Source organism: Entelurus aequoreus, linkage group LG02 (assembly GCF_033978785.1).
Source record: "Entelurus aequoreus isolate RoL-2023_Sb linkage group LG02, RoL_Eaeq_v1.1, whole genome shotgun sequence".
NCBI classification, from domain to species: Eukaryota; Metazoa; Chordata; class Actinopteri; order Syngnathiformes; family Syngnathidae; genus Entelurus; species Entelurus aequoreus.
In genome coordinates, this window is record NC_084732.1 from 91643585 (window position 1) to 91665833 (window position 22249).

At 37.8% G+C, this 22249-nt stretch overlaps 1 protein-coding gene across 2 annotated transcripts in view; it reads right to left on the minus strand.

The window, feature by feature from the left end:
- Positions 1-3221: 3221 nt before the first annotated feature.
- The window catches only part of psmd14 (proteasome 26S subunit, non-ATPase 14), a 56868-nt gene continuing 37840 nt past the window's right edge, over positions 3222-22249 (minus strand). For both annotated transcript variants that reach the window (XM_062034970.1, XM_062034962.1), the window contains 7 exons: positions 19503-19573; positions 19288-19438; positions 14944-15051; positions 14752-14826; positions 12916-13041; positions 6104-6166; positions 3222-3370 (listed from right to left, as the gene is read on the minus strand). In XM_062034970.1, coding sequence (XP_061890954.1) covers positions 3272-3370; positions 6104-6166; positions 12916-13041; positions 14752-14826; positions 14944-15051; positions 19288-19438; positions 19503-19573 — 693 coding nt within the window. In that variant the 3' untranslated portion in view covers positions 3222-3271. The remainder of the gene's footprint in view (positions 3371-6103; positions 6167-12915; positions 13042-14751; positions 14827-14943; positions 15052-19287; positions 19439-19502; positions 19574-22249) is intronic.

Sequence of the window (22249 nt, forward strand, 5' to 3'; positions counted from 1 at the left end):
AATGGAAGTAGGTAAGAGGTCTTCTCTACTCCCATTTTTTACTTCTTTCACATTTTGACGTGTTTTCGGTACCTTGGGATCTGTTCATCAGCGTAATAATGCTCAGGAGGAGTTGGTGAAATGTTCAGTCCTGGTCCTCACAAGGTTTAAGAAACTGATAGTTCAAATCTTTCCTAACTGGAAGAAATGTGAGCTGCTAGATTTATGGCTCCTGTAAAAGACACAAAATGAGGCTGTGATTTTTTATGATTGCGGTAAAATTCAATAAACGCCCAGTTTGAAGGATCCTTGGAGAAGTTGTGGAAGAAAAATGAAGTCATGGTGAAACCTTTGACTGGATGGCAGAGGACCAAGTCTGTCCTGCTCCTCCAGTGAGGACTTCTGCAAACAATATGCTGAAGACCACTTTGCATTGTTCAAGGTAAACCTCATCGTTCTTTGGGAATTCAACCCGAGTCATCACTTTTGAGACTCGAAGAAGGATGGAGTGATTCTGGAACCTAGTGAGAGATGATTCATAGTCCACTGATGGAAGGAATACTTCACAGAAGAATGTCATGTTTACATTTAGGAGTGATGGCCGAAGGCTTGAAGAACTCCAAGTTGGGGTGAGAATCTTTGGACAGCTGACAATTGCACAACATTTGGATTCCTGGGGTGATGATTGGATTCAGACTGCATTCTCGCAATGTATTATTTGGTATGAAGTTCATAATGTCACTTTTTTAAAACCGGTTACAGGTTAGAAGAAGCTCCTTCTGGTTGTATGGAGATTAGGGTTGTCAATAAATCGATTTTGGATTGAATCACGATTCTTAATCGATTAAAAAAAATAAAAAATCTTTTTTTTTCTTTTCAAATCTATCCTGTCCATCCACTCAGACAAATCACATTGTTGATGTAGATGATCTATATCTGCTGTACACATGTACAGTACAGGCCAAAAGTTTGGACAAACCTTCTCCTCATTCAATGCGTTTTCTTTATTTCCATGACTATTTACATTGTAGATTGTCACATCAAAACTATGAATGAACACATGTGGAGTTATGTACTTAACAAAAAAAAAGGTGAAATAACTGAAAACATGTTTGATATTCTAGTTTCTTCAAAATAGCCACCCTTTGCTCTGATTACTGCTTTGCACACTCTTGGCATTCTCTCCATGAGCTTCAAGAGGTAGTCACCTGAAATGGTTTTCACTTCACAGGTGTCACAGTTTTGATGCCTGCAATGTAAATAGTCATTAAAATAAAAAAAGGCATTGAAATGAGAAGGTGTGTCCAAACTTTTGGCCTGTACTGTACTTTAGAAAAGAGAAATGTTGGATATTTCTCTTCTTGTCTTATTTGTATTTGACTTTATTAAATATTTGGCTAGAATTTTATTCAACAAAACCAGTTTTCTCTAAGTAATATAGACATTTCTCAGAGTTGTTTGTCTATTTTATGGAAGCATGTAGTTCATCATAGAACTGGCACCCAATGTTATTGAAAGGCCTACTGAAATGATTTTTTTTATTTAAACGGGAATAGCAGATCCATTCTATGTGTCATACTTGATCATTTCGCGATATTGCCATATTTTTGCTGAAAGGATTTAGTAGAGAACATCGACGATAAAGTTGGCAACTTTTGCTCGCTGATAAAAAAAAGCCTTGCCTGTAGCGGAAGTAGCGTGACGTCACAGGAGCTAGTATTCCTCACAATTCCCCGTTGTTTACAATGGAGCGAGAGAGATTCGGACCGAGAAAGTGACGATTACCCCATTAATTTGAGCAAGGATGAAAGATTCGTAGATGAGGAACGTTACAGTGAAGGACTTGAGAGACAGTGATGGACGTATCCTTTTTTGCTCTGACCGTAACTTAGGTACAAGCTGGCTCATTGGATTCCACACTCTCTCCTTTTTCTATTGTAGATCACGGATTTGTATTTTAAACCACCTGGGATACTATATCCTCTTGAAAATGAGAGTCGAGAACGCGAAATGGACATTCAGTGCCTTTTATCTCCACGACAATACATCGGCGAAATGCTTTAGCTACGAGCTAACGTGATAGCATCGTGCTTTAACTGCATATAGAAACAAAAGAAATAAACCCCTGACTGGAAGGATAGATAGAAAATCAACAATACTATTAAACCGTGGACATGTAAATACACGGTTAATGCTTTCCAGGCTGGCGAAGGTTAACAATGCTGTGCTAACGACGCCATTGAAGCTAACTTAGCAACCGGACCGCACAGAGCTATGCTAAAAACATTAGCTCTCCACTTACGCCAGCCAGCCCTCATCTGCTCATCAACACCCGTGCTCACCTGCGTTCCAGCGATCGGCAGAAGGACGAAGGACTTCACCCGATGCGTTTGGCGGCCCGGAGACGTAGGAAGTCAAGGTGAGGTCGGCGGCTAGCGCGTCTGCTCTCCAACAAAGTCCTCCTGGTTGTGTTGCTGTAGTCCGCTGCTAATACACCGATCCCACCTACAACTGTCTTCTTTGCAGCCTTCATTGTTCATTAAACAAATTGCAAAAGATGTCCAGAATACCGTGGAATTATGAAATGAAAACAGAGCTTTTTGTATATGATTCTACGGGGTACCATAACTTCCGTTACTCTGACTTCATCACGCGCATACGTCATCATACCGAGACGTTTCAGCCGGATATTTCCCGGGAAATTTTAAATGTCACTTTATAAGTTAACCCGGCCGTATTGGCATGTGTTGCAATGTTAAGATTTCATCATTGATATATAAACTATCAGACTGCGTGGTCGCTAGTAGTGGCTTTCAGTAGGCCTTGAAAAAGTATTTTGAATCGAGAATCGATTCTGAATCGAATCGTTACCCCCAAGAATTGATGGAGATGGTCTAAAAACCTCTTTTCAAAAATGAATTCTTATTGAAAAATATATATAAGATTGAAAAGTCTGATTTAGAATGGGGATGAGTCAGAATGGTAAATTAATTGTTGTGCATTTTTAACTCCAAGTGGCTGACCTAGCTGGAGCAGAGTGAAGAAAAAACAAGACAAAGAGGATTGTGTGAGAAAACACAAGGAAGAAGATTGCTGATCATCTATTTTCCCAGATGGAATGTTCTACTCGCTCATTGAGGAGCAAGTATTGTCCCAAATCCAAGTGAGGACAAAAGATGCCATGGGATGTACTCAGAAAGTAAGGTCAGTGTTTTTGTGAAGGGAAGCCAAAGAAGTCGTCATGATGGGTACATACATGTATTTGCTATAAAAGGAGAAGATATACTACAGATCACTGGAACACAACCGTATCCAACATGGCCGCCAAACACTGGACAATGTTGGAGGTCATTAACACGTCTACGTGCTCTTCCAGGTGCCTCTTGGGGTCCTGACAACAACACAAAGATCAGCTTTAGGTGCAAGACAATAGACAAGATGTGATGACAAGTCACTGCTTTTTACATCTAATCAAGCTTTTTCTTACAAGATGATAGCAGGAAATGACTAGACGTGAAAACCTGCAGAAAATAGTTCTTCTCACGTTTGTCTATGTTTACATTTTCACACTTTGCACTATTTTCTTACACTTTATGAAGCATTTCTTACATATTCCCTCATTTTAAGAGCTTATTGTTAAGTCTTCAATGTAATTTTACTATTTTGTTGACAATGTTTGAGTGTTTTCCATGCTTGTGTTGACATTTACTTTCTGCCTTGATAGCTGAGGGATTATAATCAGAGGAAGTTACATTTCAAATAAAATATTATTCTCCAGCTCAGGGGTCACCAACGCGGTGCCCGCGGGCACCAGGTAGCCCGTAAGGACCAGATGAGTCGCCCGCTGGCCTGTTCTAAAAATAGCTCAAATAGCAGCACTTACCAGTGAGCTGCCTCTATTTTTTAAATTTTATTTATTTAATAGCAAGCTGGTCTCGCTTTGCCCGACATTTTTAATTCTAAGAGAGACAAAACTCAAATAGAATTTGAAAATCCAAGAAATTATTTTAAAGACTTGGTCTTCACTTGTTTAAATAAATTCATTATTTTTTTTTACTTTGCTTCTTATAACTTTCAGAAAGACAATTTTAGAGAAAAAATACAACCTTAAAAATGATTTTAGGATTTTTAAACACATATAACTTTTTACCTTTTAAATTCCTTCCTCTTCTTTCCTGACAATTTAAATCAATGTTCAAGTATTTTTTTTTTATTGTAAAGAATAATAAATACATTTTGATTTGATTCTTCATTTTAGCTTCTGTTTTTTCGACGAATAATATTTGTGAAATATTTCTTCAAACTTATTATGATTAAAATTCAAAAAAATTATTCTGGCAAATCTAGAAAATCCGTAGAATCAAATTTAAATCTTATTTCAAAGTCTTTTGAATTTCTTTTAAAATTTTTGTTCTGGAAAATCTAGAAGAAATAATGATTTGTCTTTGTTAGAAATATAGCTTGGTCCAATTTGTTATATATTCTAACAAAGTGCAGATTGGATTTTAACCTATTTAAAACAAGTCATCAAAATTCTAAAATTAATCTTCATCAGGAAAAATTACTAATGATGTTCCATAAATTTTTTTTTTTTTAAATTTTTTCAAAAAGACTCGAATTAGCTAGTTTTTCTCTTCTTTTTTTCGGTAGAATTTAGAATTTTAAAGAGTCGAAATTGAAGATAAACTATGTTTCAAAATTTACTTGTCATTTGTTTTGTGTTTTCTCCTCTTTTAAACCGTTCAATTAAGTGTAAATATCATTAATTATTAATAATAACAGAGTTAAAGGTAAATTGAGCAAATTGGCTATTTCTGGCAATTTATTTAAGTGTGTATCAAACTGGTAGCCCTTCGCATTAATCACTACCCAAGAAGTAGCTCTTGGTTTCAAAAAGGTTGGTGACCCCTGCTCTAGCTCCTAATTTTCCAAAGGTCATAAAAAAATACAAATAATTATAGATAGACAAATACAATAATAATATATAAATAATTACTGCGGGAAAAAAAATTAATTTGCATAGTTAAATAAGAATAAGAGGGCAAATTAATGTTACACAGCAGTTATTTCCCAGCACTAAACCTGCAGAAAATAGTTCTTCTCAGGTTTCTACATCTTTACATTTTCACACTTTGCACTAGTTTCTTACACTTTATGAAGCATTTCCTATATATTCCTTAATTTTAAGAGTTTATTGTTAAGTCTTCAATTTAATCTGACTATTTTGTTGACATTGTTGGAGTGTTTTCCATGCTTGTGTTGACATTTCTTTTCTGCCTTGATAGCTGAGGGATTATAATCAGAGGAAGTTACATTTCAAATAAAATATTATCCTCCAGCTCCTAATTTTCCAAAGATCATAAAAAATATATAAATAATTATCAATAGACAAATACAATAATAATATATAAATAATTACTGCGAAACAAAAATTAATTTGCATAGTTAAATAAGAATAAGCGGGCCAATTAATGTTACACAGCAGTTATTTCCCAGAACTAAACCAGCAGAAAATAGTTCTTCTCAGGTTTCTCTGTTTACATTTTCACACTTTGCACTATTTTCTTACACTTTATGAGGCATTTCTTACATATTCCTTCATTTTAAGATCTTATTGTTAAGTCTTCAATGTAATTTTACTATTTTGTTGACATTGAGTGTTTTCCATGTTTGTGTTGACATTTCCTTTCTGCCTTGATAGCTGAGAGTTATAAAATACAGAAAGTTACATTTGAAATAAAATATATCTTCCATAGGTCATAACAAGTATCGTCTGATACAAAACACTTGTATGGTGATACAGTTTACACAGCCCTCGTGTGCAGACTGTGTTTCTCCCTTGAACACACTGCCCAGCAACTTCTCTCTTCCCTGATTGGTCGCTGTAAACACAGACTCCTCTGGTCTGAGCCAACCGGGGGAACTTTTACTGTCCACGTGTGTCACTTCTGAATGAGCAAAGTCTGTAGCAAACGTGACTTCTCGTGCTTTTTATGCTTCCATAAAAATAATGCAACACAGAATCCAAAAGTTTCCAGACAGTCTGCATCTTAAAAGTGTCGTCTTAAAACCACACTAACCTAATAATCATAAAGAGTTGGTGGAAAAAAAAGGAAAATGTTACCTGTTTGCCAACATTCTTGATTGCCAGCTGCTCTGGTGTCATTTTGTCCTCTTCTTCTACAGCCTGCCATGGGAGCAAAGTGTTGTGAGGTTACGAGGAACAACACCATGTTTGATTGGTTCTTGTCCTCTTTGGACAGTTCACTCTTAAAGGAGCCATATGTAATCATTGCATGTCAAGTCATCATTAAATATGTCAAAAGGCATTAATAAATCATCTTCTTTTCCAATACCTCTATAAAAGATAACAGTAGTTCAGCCGGGATATGCTCATTTCAAAATTAGACTTAGAGCCCCGAAATATCGTTATTCTTTTCCTTTTGATATCCCGCCCTCCACCGTTTGACCAATTAGAAAGTCTGAGTGTGTCACATCCAGGTTGCCATCTTGGTCTGGCTACTGCCACTGGTAAAGTTACTAAACATGTCAGACCTTAGTCCATCTAAAAGTTACCATTCTCAACTTATTCCTGACAAAGCCAGGAACAAAACCAGGGTTTGTATCAGCGACGCCTTTGAAAGATGGAGACCAACGTTCCCTCTAGAGTGCGTGCCTGTGCAATTGCGCACTGCTCAAGCGTCCTCTGCGCACGGCAAATCTATGCCACGCACAAAATCAAATAAAAAAACAAGCGCATAACAATTTTCAACACACGGACACGACAGAGAAAACAGTTTCCGTCATCATTGTTCAAATATTGTAACGTCTGTCGAGACGCTTTGAGGACATGAATTCCATTCATCACTTTACTGGGCAAAACTCTTTATTGTCGGCCATAAAAACATCACCAAAACATTAGTAAAAAAAAAGATATCTAGCAAAAGTGGTCATTTTCTGCAGTACAAACCAGACCAAAAGCAACTTTGTTATATCAACAGCAGCCGCTCGCTCTTTCTCACTTGCGCCAACACATGCACATATGGCACTTAGCCAGTGATGCGTTTACAGACACACAAAAAGTCGGACAACTCCAAGACCACACATAAAGTGTCATTCCAGGTGGTTACACTATGATTTACCAATCAAATGTGTGCTTATTCTAGGGTCATTTATTAGGAATCTTAATTTATAAATATTAATCATGAAATGCTGTTAGTATAATAAGTAAATACTAATAAAAAGATATGTTTTACAAACAGGAAGTTGCAGGAATGTACACATGATCCCCTGCTTACATCTCATTGTGCAACATGTGAATGTTTTAATGGGAACTAAATGCAATGTCTGAAAGGGGTACAAACCATTTCCAAAGCAGGACCTCCACCCAGACAAACAATGCAAGTACACAGTTCACGAAAAACAATATTTGTTGTTATTGTCATTGTAAGTGGGCCTAAACACTTCTATTAGAAATGGAAATGACTGCTGTCATTTGATTATAATAATAAGAGAATGTTGTCTGTCTATCTGTGTTGGCCCTGCGATGAGGTGGGGACTTGTCCAGGGTGTACCCCGCCTTCCGCCCGAATGCAGCTGAGATAGGCTCCAGCACCCCCCGCGACCCCGAAAGGGACAAGCGGTAGAAAGTGGATGGATGGATGGAGATGTAACTTGTTATTTAGTCAGGTTTGGGACAGGTGTGCTGCTGGTGTAGCCACAGTGTGCACGTCTGATGTTGCTCACATGGCCTCCACTCAATGCTCAGGGACTTTTTGCCTTTGCTCACACACATGAACAATTAGAGGGAACATTGATGGAGACTATTGAAAGCGGAGAAGACGCCAAACTTGCTAATTTCCTCCTTGATAGATAAGTCGGGCATCTAGGTTTTCTTATTACTCGTAATAAATGGAAATGGACATTTGGTATGTAAACTATATAGTATATGATCTTGTCTAACACAGCTAGTATGTTCCTGCAACCAATGCTTAGTGAGATGGTGCTTAGCTCCTAGTGTAATGCTTAGCATGCTAGCCCGGTCAATGACACATGGACATACAGGCTAACAGGGGAAATATATGCCCGTTAGCCTTTATGTCCATGTGTCATCCAACTGACAGGGCAACATATATTTAGTACAAATAAAAGCTATGTGGATATGGGTAGTGTCAGTGCCTATTTCCTTCTCAATATGCTGATACGCTGAGGAAATGGGTTCCAACATTAGCACGGCTAATTGTGGTTTCTGGTACTGTATGTGCATCAGGCACATATGAGGTGGTATTGGCTTGGCACAATATAATGCATTACATGTTATGATTTGTGTATTGACATGCTAGTAGGCTATATGATTTATGCCTAACATAGAATGGCACTCCGCACTGAAAGATGGTGATGTGCGTACATGGAAGAGAATGCGGTGTGTCAGGTTGGATGCAACATGGGGTTATGCTGAACAAAATGTGGCGGTCATTTTACTGTTGGCCTTGGCTTGCCATCAAAGTAGGCCCATGCCATATATAATATATTAGTATATATCATTATTTGGATGGTGGTCCGTGTGGTCAAACTCTACGTTTTAGCAGGGTAACGCCAACAATCTGTCCCGACTCCCGACTAAAATATTGCTATGTAACTTTACAAATACATTTGGCTAACGGACAGCAGTAAAATGTGGCATCATTATTAGGGATGATGTTTGCTAAGAAATTATCGAGTTCGAGCCTATTATCGAATCCTCTTATCGAACCGATTCCTTATCGATTCTCTTATCGAGTCCAGATAGGTTGTTGTATGTGGAAAAAAACACACAATATTTGGTTGAACAAAAGCTCACTTTTATTATATAAGAAAAAAATTTAATCTAATAAATAAATAAATATTGACTGTTAACCCCCTAAAAAAAAATAAAAAAAAATAAATATTGACTGTTGTTACTCAAAGTATATTAAGTGGGATTTTTCAGAAAAACAAATATATACAGTAACACAAAAACAAGCTGTCTCTGTGATCACTATAGGTGTATAAATAATAATATAGTGTTAAATAAAATCAGTCCCTTGGACACAAAACTGAAAATAATACAGCTCTCCAAAAAGTGCACTTCTGCTGCTATTTGACATAACTGTTTGTTATGTTGCTTTGACATTTTTACACTATTTCTTTATTGAAAGACAATTCTATGAAGAGAAAAGTTATTTGCAAATGTGGTTACAATGCTAAAAAATGAAAAGTTACAGCTAAAAAAAGAAATACACTTTATTGAGTTAACATTATTTCTTTATAGGGGGAAAAATGTTATGAGCTAGAGAATATAACAACTACACTACCCAGCATGCAAAGGGAGTTACGAGCATGCGCGGTAGCTCCGAAAAGTGTTGCATGTTGCCACGCTGTGAAAGTAAACGTCAAGAACTCAGCCGACACGCCTCATCTGCATTATTTATAATTAGACAGACAACACATCTACAGTGTGATTTTGTTTTGTTTACAAGGAAAGAAAAACAAAAGTTAAAAAAGGGAGATATGTTGTATATATATATATGTGCTGCGGGTGTTTTAAGAAGGTTGCGACAGCTGCCGTAAAGGAGGTGCGTTGCTAGCCTGGTTGCTATGTTTCCGGTTGGTCGTAAAAGTGTTGGTCATGTGTTTTACCCTGCTAAAATCTCTCAGTAAAGTTATTCGATGGATTATAGCTTTTGTATTGAACTTTATTACACCTTGGAGCGCTTTTTCCCGTCCATTGTTTTCCTGCTTTCGCTATCTGCGCCTAATGACTGAGCTACATGACGTCAATTCTTGTGATGTCCCACGGAGCATTTCTGGTCGGGACGGGATTCGAATAAAGAATCAACTCTTTTCCTTTACTATAGTGGTCTCGATAACGGGTACCGGTTCTCAAAAAGGGATTCGAGTCTGAGGACTCGGTTCTTTTCTTATCGAACAACCGGGAAAACCGGTTTCGAGTATCATCCCTAATCATTATTTAGTAAACCATCTTGCAAGAAGCATAAACAAGAGAAACCTACAGAGTTGCCATTTGAAGTTCCTTGGAGGAGGATTGGGATTCGTAACTGGCAACCTCAGTCATGGAGAGTGGGAGGGGACTACAGAATTGTGACGGTGATTGCAGTACCATTTCTGGCCACATTACTACATATGGCACCTTTGAAGGTTCATGAGTATTTCATATTCCAATAATTTATAGATAGGCACCCGCTCCCTCCGTGACCCCGAAAGGGACAAGCGGTAGGAAATGGATGGATGAATGGATATTTCATATGAAGCCTGCACTGGAAAAACTCACCAAGTATATATGTGACCTGTGCTGGCAAAATGAGTCACAATGAGGACATTTTAAAAACGGAGTTATTGTTATTTACACATTTTCCATCTAAAGACCTTCAAAATTATATATGGTTTGTTGGAATCGGACAGAAAATGACCGAGTTACATCCGATTGAAGTCGACCAAGTTTGAGGGTCCGTTTTGAGAAAAACCAGCTTAAAGTTTACTGTTCCAGAACAAAATGTTCCAAAACAAAACTCCGTAGCAACCATACCTTAAAAGTCCTTGTAGCAACACCAAAATTGGTACAATTAAAGTCAAATCCCATGTCTAAAGGAAAAATATATATTCAACTCTATTGAAAACGGTTATGTACAAAAATGTCAACACTGTTATGTCACAGTTTTTTTGTTCACTGGTCAGTTTGTCAGCTGGTCAGCTGTCCGTAATATTCTTGACCAGCAGCACTAAGAAGATTCGCCGACTGCAGTGAATTTAGCGCACTTGCAACCGCCTGTGTACCCTCTCCACCTTCTAAATCCATTACGGAATGTAAAACAGTCTAACTTATCCACAAAAATAATAATTAAATGTTCGAAAATCACCTTTTTTCACCAAATATTCCGCTGGAATTACTGTGTGTTGTTAATCAGGGCGCTGCCATGATACCACAATGCACCGCGCGGGGTGATTCAACCAATGAGGGTACGCCTCACACCGACCGGTGTTCCGGTTAGCAACAAGCCGGATTTGTTTACATCGGGACAGGTTTAAAAACTCGAATTCTATTGGTTCAGAATGGCGTCATCGGGAATTCCATGCTCATTTTTAGAAAGTAGGTAAACTTGGCGTCACAATGATACCAGATATGGCTAGGGGGATTCTCCCTTATTTCCGCGAGTGAGCGTTGAAAACACTGGATTTTCTCAAGGAATTTTAACACAAAGGACTAATTTCTGAAGACATACCTCGTACAAAACCTTCAAATAAAGGTGATTTAAGATGTTTTCTTGCTATTTCGATGATTGGGATCGCTAGATTGTGGCTTTATGGACTCATTTTTGTGAAAATCTCAATTTCAACCAAGATACATTTTTTTCACTTATTTGCCTGTAGCTCAAAATTAGCCTGTGCGCATTCCGACTCATTTTGCCAGCACGGGGTCACATATTTCTAATTTCTAGTCAAAATATTTAAACCTAATACAAGCCACTATCCCCTAAATCAGTGCTTCTCAAATACTTTCTGTTACGCCCCCCCACTCTCCACTGTGACTATAAATAGTATCATTTGTCTAAAAAGTGTTCCAAGTACACCCCTGCATAACATTGTAGGTTTATTAACATAAAAGGTCTTTCCTCGTCTCCCACCGTGGTTACAGTGAAGTCTCATTATATTCTGCTATGGCAAAATGAGACTTTAGAACTTGTTTAAGGCAATTTATCTTCTGAGGAAGAAAATACTACTTTTGAGCGTCACAATTTTGTTTTAAGACAAAACTTCACAATAAGTATAGCTAATAATAAGTTTTAATTGCTAATTTCAAGATCACTTTTAAGTTTTTATTGCTTAAACATAATGTCTTATTTCAAGTAATCTTACCAGGGCAATTTTGACTTGTTCCATTGGCAGATTTTGTCTTTACAAGCAAATACCGTATTTTCCGCACCATAAGGCGCCCCGTGTTGTAAGCCGCACGTTCAATGAACGGCATATTTCAAAACTTTGTTTACCTATTAGCCGCCCCGTGCTATTAGCCGCACCTACGCTACGCTAAAGGGAATGTCAACAAAACAGTCAGATAGGTCAGTCAAACTTTAATAATATATTACAAATACTCATCCACAAATCCATCGAATTATTCTTCTTCGGTGTGCTTCACTTGTTTTTTGACACCATCTGTGAAGTGGACGCGCATGCAGTCGTAGATCAACAGGGACGGAGCTGCGTGAAAAAAGTCACCCGGTGTCTTCGCTCATTTTTTCTTCATCCATCCATCCCTTCGAGTTAGCTTTTATGATGACGCCGGCTGGAAAGTTCTCTTTTGGCAAGGTCTTCCTTTTGAATATCACCATGGGTGGAAGTTTCTGGCCGTTAGCATGGCAAGCTAGAACCACAGTAGGACGACTTATCATTCCCTGTGGTGCGAATATTCACCGTACGTGTTCCCGTTGTATCCACAGTGCGGTTCACAGGAATATCAAAAGTCAGAGGAACCTTGTACGCGTGTCTCTTAGTAGGAGACATTTTGTGGTCTTTACAGAAACACACAAATGAAATGAAACGTAATATCCGCGCGCTTCTTCTTCTACGGGGGCGGGTGCGGTTGCTTACAGTAGAAGAAGAAGCGCTTCCTCTTCTATGGGGCGGTTGCTTACCGTAGAAGAAGAAGCGCTTCCTCTTCTACGGGGAAAAAAGATGGCGGCTGTTTACCGTAGTTGCGAGACCTAAACTTTATGAAAATAAATATTAATATTAATCCATATATAAGGCGCACCGGGTTATTAGCCGCACTGTCAGCTTTTGAGAAAAATTGTGGTTTTTAGGTGCGGCTTATGGTGCGGAAAATACGGTACAACTTGTATTAATTTTGTTTATGAGTAGCATTTTGTCCAGAGAGTATGACAGAAACAGAAAGTGTGTTACCTTGTTGTAGTTCTTTGCTAGTTCCAGCATTTCCTTGACGATAGTTTCATTCAGTTTGCAGTGCTCGCTGTAATCCTGAAGTGTGAGACCTTCCATCCAGCTCTTTTTATGCAAGTTGAGCAGCATCTACAGGAGTCATCATTGTCACGTCCACATTACAGTAACAATGACAGATGTTGCACTACGGCCACACAAATGCAGACATTTTAAAAAGGCAACCTTGGGGTTTTGTGCTTCAAACTCACATTTTGGAAATCTGCACCCACGTTTTTAGCATACGTGTGTGTGTGTTGTGTTTAAAGTGGTCAAATGATATAAAACCCACTTTTCTTGACACAGTTAGTGTATTCAAATGTATTTGAGCAAAACACCTGCATGACATGTAATGTAGACCACAATGAAGTGTCTTAAATGCAAAAAAAAGGTGTAAATTTGTTTAAGTGTCTAAGTGTGTGTTCCTTTAAGAAGGCCGACCTGCCGTGGATCTCCACCTGGAGGTAATATTCAATATTAGTCCCTCTATTTGCTGGAAGTCACTATACATCCCAAAACGGCACCTCCTGTATTCTGTAATTATTAATAAATGTATTTGAGCAAAACACCAGCATGACGTGTAGTGTAGACCACAATGAAGTGTCTTAAATGTACATTTAAGTCACATTTACTTATGTTTTTAGACTTCATGAAGCATTTCTTATACATTCTTATTTTTAAGCGCTTATTGTTAAGTGTTAAATGTGATTTGACTATTTTGTTTACATTGTTGGAGTGTGTTGACATGTCCTTTCCGCCTTGATAGCTGAGGGATTATAATCAGAAGAAAGTTACATTTTAAATACATTTTTTTACATTTCATTATTTTTACGATGGTCCTTATTTTCCATAGGTCTTAAATATCATCAATAATTATCAATATCGACGGATATAAAACACTTACATCGTGATACAAGTTTCAGCCATATGGAAGCCCTATGTCAAAATATTGATTTGTTTTCATTTAGAGAATGTAATCAAGTTAATTGCGGCCAATAATCAAAATGAAAAAGTCTGCACTGCAAAAAGTGAAATCTAAGTAAGATGAAATATCTCAAATAAGGGTGATATTTGCCTATTTTCTGTCTGATAAGATCATTCTTCTAACTAAGCAGATTTGATGTCATAGCGTTTTACTTGTTTTAAGGGTTTTGGTCCTAAATGATGTCAGTAAGATATTACAGCTTGTTGCTGAGATTGTATAACCTATATTGAGTAAAACATGCTTGAAACTAGAATATCAACTGTTGCAAAGCTGTGTCATCAACACTCACAAGTATAAAAATACTTTTTAAAGTAATAATTTCTTACTTCAAGCATGAAAAAAACATGATGCCGAGCGCATATCATTATGTCAAGATAATGGCACTAGCATTTACTTCATTTAAGAATATTTTTCAACATATTGAGCAAAAAGGTCTCTTTTATTTCTACCAAGAAAAGTGCACTTGTTATTAGTGAGAATATACTTATTTTAAGGTATTTTTGGCTTCATTGAGGTTAGCTAATTTTACTTGTTTTGGAAAGTCTTGACAAGCCGAATGTTCTTGTTCTATTGGCAGATCATTTTGCTTAGTTCAAATAAAATACCCCTCATTTTTGCATTTTTTTTTTCTTCTTGTTTTTGAACACTGACTTTTTGCAGTGTGATTAACCTGATTTTAAAAAATTAATTGTTTCACAGCACTATTTTTTTGAATCCACTCATGTGAACAGAGATGTTTTAAACAATATCTTCAAGGGGAAAAGTGCCTTTAGAAAATGTACATATGTCTGGACCTGCCTGGGAGGACGGGGTCTTACCTTTTGCTCCAACTCATTTTTCCTGTAGTTAATAGTGATGGAGTAGTAGTGTCGGTTCAGTCCATGAATCAGAGCCTACACAAGAAAATACATATGTACATTCTACTGCCTCACCAGTAACAACCATCCAAACATGAAGTGAATTGAAACAAAACAATTATTACTTAACACAAAGGTGTTGAATTGTCTTACCTGGATTGAGGGTTTGTTGAGATGACCCAGATTAGATGTGGTCTGTCTTGGTTCATGACCCAACACCATCATGTTGGCGTTGATCAGTCTGAAGGCATCAATGACGACCTGACAAATATGTCATGGGATCGTGTTTTCACATGGTTACAAATATTAGGCTGACATACAAGTAGGGATGGGAATTATTGACATTTTTACGATTCCACTTTCCATTCTGCTTAGAGATTTCCTTCTTTATAGATGGTAAGATGAGGACTGGAAAGTAAAACTACGTCAGTTTGTGACAAAAATCAAGTCCAATGGAAATATACATTGTGTAATTCTGAAACTATTAACAGGGCTCGAATTTAACCGCGGCATTTGCTGCGACCGCCCTTGTGATTTGCAGTAATGCCCTAAAAACGGACCAACATTTACGGCAACAACATGCCGAGACCGCCCTTGACTTTTTACTTGTTAATGGAGTAGGGGTGTAACGATAAACGGTACATTGATAGACAGCGATAAAATTCCCGACGGTTAGTAACACTGTTTAAATGTGTAATTTAGTAATGCCATCGGGCAACTGCTTACTTCCTGAATACTGAAGCGCTGCAGAGTCTGCTCATGCGCACTTGAGCCGTTCGGCTGGGGAAACATGGCGGCGACTCCATGGAGTTTGTTTTGAAAATGTTCCCTCCGAGCTAACGGAGCCGATCGCGTCGTTTCAATGGCTTCTACTTCTGTGGAGTCTCGGTGTGTGATCTCACTGGCACTCATCGAGGGGGGACGCTCCCCTTTCCTCTCCCTTATCTCTCTTGCTTGCTTATTTGTCTTGTCTTAACTTCAACGCCCTCGACGCAAATGCCATAGGGGTGATGGAAGGATGGGCAGCGCCTGAGAGCTGCGGCCTGCCACCATGACCCCGCACTCCCTCCCCTCTGTTGCTAGATATCTTGAGATGTACATTGTAATATGTATATGTGCTTTGCTATGGAGGTTTTTTCCCCACTCCAGACTGGGCCCCCTTAGAAGCCCAGTCTAGGTTGTATTTTTTTTACTCATCCTTCCCCAGCGTTTACCCTTTTACCATCTTTTACGGGGCGCCTTGTGGCGACCCATCAGCGTTCCTGTTCTTTAACCCTGTACACTGTTTGTTTGTCTAATCTTCAACGGGTTTGTGCTGAAAACAAAGTTTTGTTGTACTTGTGCAATGACAATAAAGACCTATCCTATCCTATCCAATATTTGATGTTGCAGTTTCATTTTGAACGTGCAGCTGGCGTCCTTCCGTCAGCTGATGGGACTGAGAGTTAGCATGCTGTAGGCGATGTGTCGGAACGTTGTTACAACTTGTTTATAAAGTCTGTAGTTTGTTTACTGGGATGTTCACTCCTCCTTTATTTAACTGCTAACTTTGTTAGTGAGTCATACCAAAGACTATAAAAATGGGAGCCTATACCTCCCTGCTTGGCACTCAGCATCAAGGGTTGGGATTGGGGGTTAAATCACCAAAAATGATTCCCGGGCGCGGCACCACTGCTGCCCACTGCTCCCCTGACCTCCCAGGGGATGGGTCAAATGCAGAGGACAAATTTCACCACACCTAGTGTGTGTGTGACAATCATTGGTACTTTAACTTTACTTTAATAACATCAATACTAGCTCAAATGTTTTGTCATCTCATCCAATTGAACACTAGCTGAGTCGTCCGTGAGGCACAAAGATTGCGTGTTGAATGTGCGAGGTATCACTCTTGTTTATTTTTGTTGGCCAAAGTGTTGCACTGAAGTACACGATTGTTGTTGAAGAACAAAGCCTGTTTATTTGACGTTATCTTCATTAGCCAAACTGCTTTGTCTTTTATAATTGATATCAAAAAGTAAACACCATGTTTTTTACATTAATTGTGTTTTTTTCATGTCACAAAGTAATTACTTTAATAACCATTCATGTGACATAGTATTTTGTTAATGTTTTATTGTGTATAGTTAATTCCTATGCGACCGATTTCTACTCAAACTCTCAATGGATCTGTCCTGATACAGCATGTACATGTACACACATTAGTACATCTACATAACCTAATAAATACCTCTGTCTATGAAAATGTAAAACTAGACATAAAGGCATCATGTAATAAAAAATCTGACACGCTGATACCATTAATGAACAAAAACACAAATATTTGTCTTTAAATATATTAGGGCTGCAACTAACGATTAATTTGATAATCGATTAATCTGTCGATTATTACTTCGATTAATAATCGGATAAAAGAGACCAACTACATTTCTATCCTTTCCAGTATTTTATTGAAAAAAACAGCATACTGGCACCATACTTATTTTGATTATTGTTTCTCAGCTGTTTGTACATGTTGCAGTTTATAAATAAAGGTTTATTAAAAAAAAAAAAAAATTTTTTTTTTTTTTAAAAGCTTCTGCGCATGCGCATAGCATAGATCCAACGAATCGATGACTAAATTAATCGGCAACTATTTTTATAATCGATTTTAATCGATTAGTTGTTGCAGCCCTAAAATATATAGATCCAGAATGTAGAGCATTTTTATGAGATATTACAAATGACATGATGTTCACACCCAAACACTGCTTTACTAAACATTGTCAAAAGTCATGATTAATAATCGTAATTTCAATATTGATAAAAATCATCTTAATTATTATTTTGTCCATATACTGTATAAGACTTGACCTCATATATGAACACTATTTTTATCTATATGGACAAAAAGTGCAGTTACGTCTTATGTCCATAAGATGCCATCTTGCAAATTTTTCACATTTATTTTTAGTATTATTTTGTTTCTGCCATATTACTTTGTTTATAATGCTTGTGTTGCTTTCATATGCACATTCAGCTTTCTACTTGAGGTACATGTATACATTTTGAATGTGAATGTTTTTTTCATTTGGTTAAAGGATTTCAGTATACGTAGTTTTCGAAAATCTTGAGCACATTTAAAATTACTGCGATGATAATAACCGTGATAATTTTGGTCACAATAACCGTGATAAGAAATGTTGAGCCCCTGCCTCGAAAGAAAATAATGTTTGCCTTGGTGCCCTAAAATATGAGCCCTCCTTTAAGGCAACACTTGCCTCGACCTTAAAAAGTTAAAATTCGAGGCCTGTATTAACATTACTTTTCTGAACAGCAAGCATAAGTGTTTTCAATGAAATGATTGATTACAAATATCGACATTAATGATACTTAAGTGATTACATCAATATCTTCTATTATCACAAAATCGTTTATGGTTATTCTTTACAAACTCAGGAAATCAGAACCAAACATAGTTGAACATTTTGTATGTAATAAAAGAAAATAAATGATCTAAATATGGTTTAATATTGTCAGATTACAGTTGTGATCAAAAATGTAATAATTGAATGATGTGAAAAGTATGAACATTGGTATGATCAATACTGCCCTTGTAAGCACTTGCTGTTGGATCCATACACACATTTGTAGTACCACCAAGACGTGTGTAATGTTTTGAAACAACAGAAGAATAAGTCATAACAGAAGATGAAAACATGCTACCACAGAAAGTTAGCAGACATTAACAATAAATGAACAAGTAGATTAATAATAGTTTTGTTAAAATAAAAATGATGTAATATGTTACTGCATAAGTCTGCAGCTAAATTAGTATCTTTGTAACCCGTTTTGAAATAGTTCTCTTATCCTTTATACACCAAATCATTAGTTATAGATATTGTTATGGTGAGAAGTTGCACTATTTATTGCGATAAAAGATTTTAAGCCACATCGCTTATCCCTAATTGGTAGTATTTCCTCCCTTTGATAAAATATCCATTTTGCAAGTAAAGTAATCCCTCTTTTATTGCTGCCTGACTGGGGTAAATTACTTTCTGTAATGGAGGATTTCTTTATTATAAATCAGATGTATTTGTAGTTAGAGCATAAAAAATTGTTTACTAGCTTCTAAATATGTGTTTTAATAATATGAAATAAGACCCTCTTGGTCACATTTACAGTCATCTAATACTAATACAGTAATGCTGCCTCAGGCTGAGCCAATCAGTGGCCGGGATACTGAACAGTGCCCTCTGGTGGCCAATACTTACTATAATATTTATTTTTGTCATTTATTTGGCAATTTTATGCTTAAAAATGCTGAGTTTATGTAGATATGCTTTGTAAAATGTAATAAATATTTGCAATAAGCACAACGTGGCCTGCTGTCGTCCTTTCTTGTCAAATATAACGCTCAAGCGGCGTATCGTTTGCAAACGGTTCCCTTACCCGTACAGGGAAGCGGTTCGGTTTTATTTTGCCATCCTTACAAAGAGCGCCCTTCATACTCTTGCCCACCTTTCCCTTGACGCTCTGAATAGGATCCACCACCACTGCCACAGCTCTCTCCGACAGCGCCTCAAAGCTTTGCTGTGTGTTGATGTCCACCCCGGACAACCAGCAGCCAAAGCCAGGGTGACTGTGGTACCAGCCCACCACCATCTCGGGCCTGATGAAGAGAAGGCTCCGCTATGAGTTTGTCAGGATGCTTGACTTATTGGTGCATGTTTGACCTGCCAGTCTGCTTCAGCATGTCCAACATCTTGGCTTGGAACACAGGATCCACCGCCTCAACGCTCACACCCTGTGTGTCAACACATGTTTCAATCACCAGCACACATTAACCTTGTACAATGTCAAACACCAGCAGACTTGGAGAGCGTCAACAGGATTATTATGTGCTTTTTTTGGCTGCTTTTCCGTGACACTTATTCCAAAAGACAGGCCTGCTTCACAAGCGGCGTTCAGAGAATAATAAGATTGCAGACGAGGGATCGACCGATTCTCCGCAGTTTTTTATTTCTGTCCTTATCCAGCTTCTCAGGCAAATCATATAGTTGATGTCCATATCGGCTGTTCACATTTACTTTACAAAAGAGAAGTGTAGGATACTTCTCTTGTTGCCTTATTTGTATTTGACTTTATTAAATGTATTTATATTATCATTTGGTGCAGCCGGGCTGGAGCAGGAGGGAATAGAAAGAAGAAAAAAGGAAGACAGAGGGGGGAATTGTGGGGACAAAAGGGGGATAAGACAGAGAGACAAAAACAACAACAATAGAGCAACATCAGCAAATAGGATATGTACAAATATGATGTAAAAGTGATAGCAAAGAAGCAGTCAGTGAAATAAGTAATAATACAGAAAAGACAATGAGCATTATTACACTACAAATGGAGCAATACAAATACCAATAGAAATAGCGCTATTGATAATGAAAAATACCAATAATTTACCTCTATTATTAACAATACAGTTGTTCATTTTTGGCAGTTTGACGAATATTGGCAACAGCCTTTTTCCCTCCGCATTGTCTTTTTTTAAATTTTTAATAAATATATTTTTTAATCTATAACGAAAGCTAATATTTACCTCTATTATCACCATGACTATCATTTTAAATCTAACAGTCTTTGAACAAGCGTCTGCCCTTTTTGAATCCGACAGCCCCGTTAACAACTGGTTATTTTAGCTCAGATGTATGGAGGTTCATTTGTGTCTTTATTATAAAATATTTTTTTGACACTGGATTTATGTCACTGAATCTTTTTAAAGGCCTATTGAAAGCCACTACTAGCGACCACGCAGTCTGATAGTTTATATATCAATGATGAAATCTTAACATTGCAACACATGCCAATACGGCCGGGTTAACTTATAAAGTGACATTTTAAACTTCCCGCCACACTTCCGGTTGAAAAAGCCTTCGAAGGATGACGTATGCGCGTGACATAGCCCGAGGAACAGAGGTATGCCTTCTCCATTGAATACAATACAAAAAAGCTCTGTTTTCATTTCATAATTCCACAGTATTCTGGACATCTGTGTTGGTGAATCTTTTGCAATTTGTTTAATGAACAATGGAGGCTGCAAAGAAGAACGTTGTAGGTGGCTGTAGCAACACAAGGACCACTTACTCGGATAGCAGACGCCTAGCCGATGCTAGCAGACGCCTAGCCGATGCTAGCAGACGCCTAGCCGATGCTAGCAGACCCACCCCACGGATGATCTGGTGAAGTCCTTCGTCGCGCCGTCAATCGCTGGAACGCAGGTGAGCACGGGTGTAGCTGAGCAAAGCAGATGAGGGCTGGCTGGCGTAGGTGGAGCGCTAATGTTTTTATCATAGCTCTGTGAGCTCCGGTTGCTAAGTTAGCCTTAGCGTCGTTAGCAACAGCATTGTTAAGCTTTGCCAGGCTGAGATCTATTAACCGTGTAGTTACATGTTCATGGTTTAATAGTATTGTCGATATTCTGTCTATCCTTCCAGTCAGGGGTTTATTTATTTTGTTTCTAGCTGCATTTGAGACAGATGCTATCACGTTAGCTCATGCTAAAGATGCTAAAGAGCTTCGTCGATGTATTGTCGTGGAGATAAAAGGCACTGTAATGTCCATTTCGTGTTCTCGACTCTCATTTTCAAGAGGATATAGTATCCGAGGTGGTTTAAAATACAAATCCGTGATCCACAATAGAAAAAGGAGAGAGTGTGGAATCCGAAGAGCCAGCTTGTACCTAAGTTACGGTCAGAGCGAAAAAAAATATGTATTTCACTGCATTCTAGTCCGTCACTCTAACGTTCCTCGTCCACGAATCTTTCATCCTCGCTCAAATTAATGGGGTAATCGTCGCTTTCACGGTCCGAATAGCTCTAGCTGCGTTGAGAACAACAGGAAAATATGAGGGAGTGAACAACTGACAACATCACGCTATTTCCGGCAGGGGCAAGGTTTTTTTTTTATCAGAGACCAAAAGTTGCTAACTTTATCGACGTTGTTCTATACTAAATCCTTTCAGCAAAAATATGTCAATATCGCAAAATGATCAAGTATGACACATAGAATGGATCTGCTATCCCCGTTTAAATAAAAAAAAATCATTTCAGTAGGCCTTTAAATCTAATTATGTGACAAATGTATTAAATCAAAATGTGTGTGTTTGAAAATTATTTGTATACAAATTCAGAGTAAAAAAAATCATTGTATGTGAGGAGCTTCCCAAACTACTCTGTGTAATCTTCACTAGCCTATACACTACTGCCATCTAGTGTCTCTAATCTGCAACTACCGTCAAATCTACTTTCTTTTATTACCGTAGCTGCACTCATCCTACCTGGCTACCAAAAACTCTCTCCACTGATAAATGGCACCCTTGGTAAGTTGGAAATGGTTTTACTGTATTTATTGGCAGGCTTAAAGAAATCATAAAACATACCAATTAGGGATGTCCGATAATGGCTTTTTGCCGATATCCGATATTCCG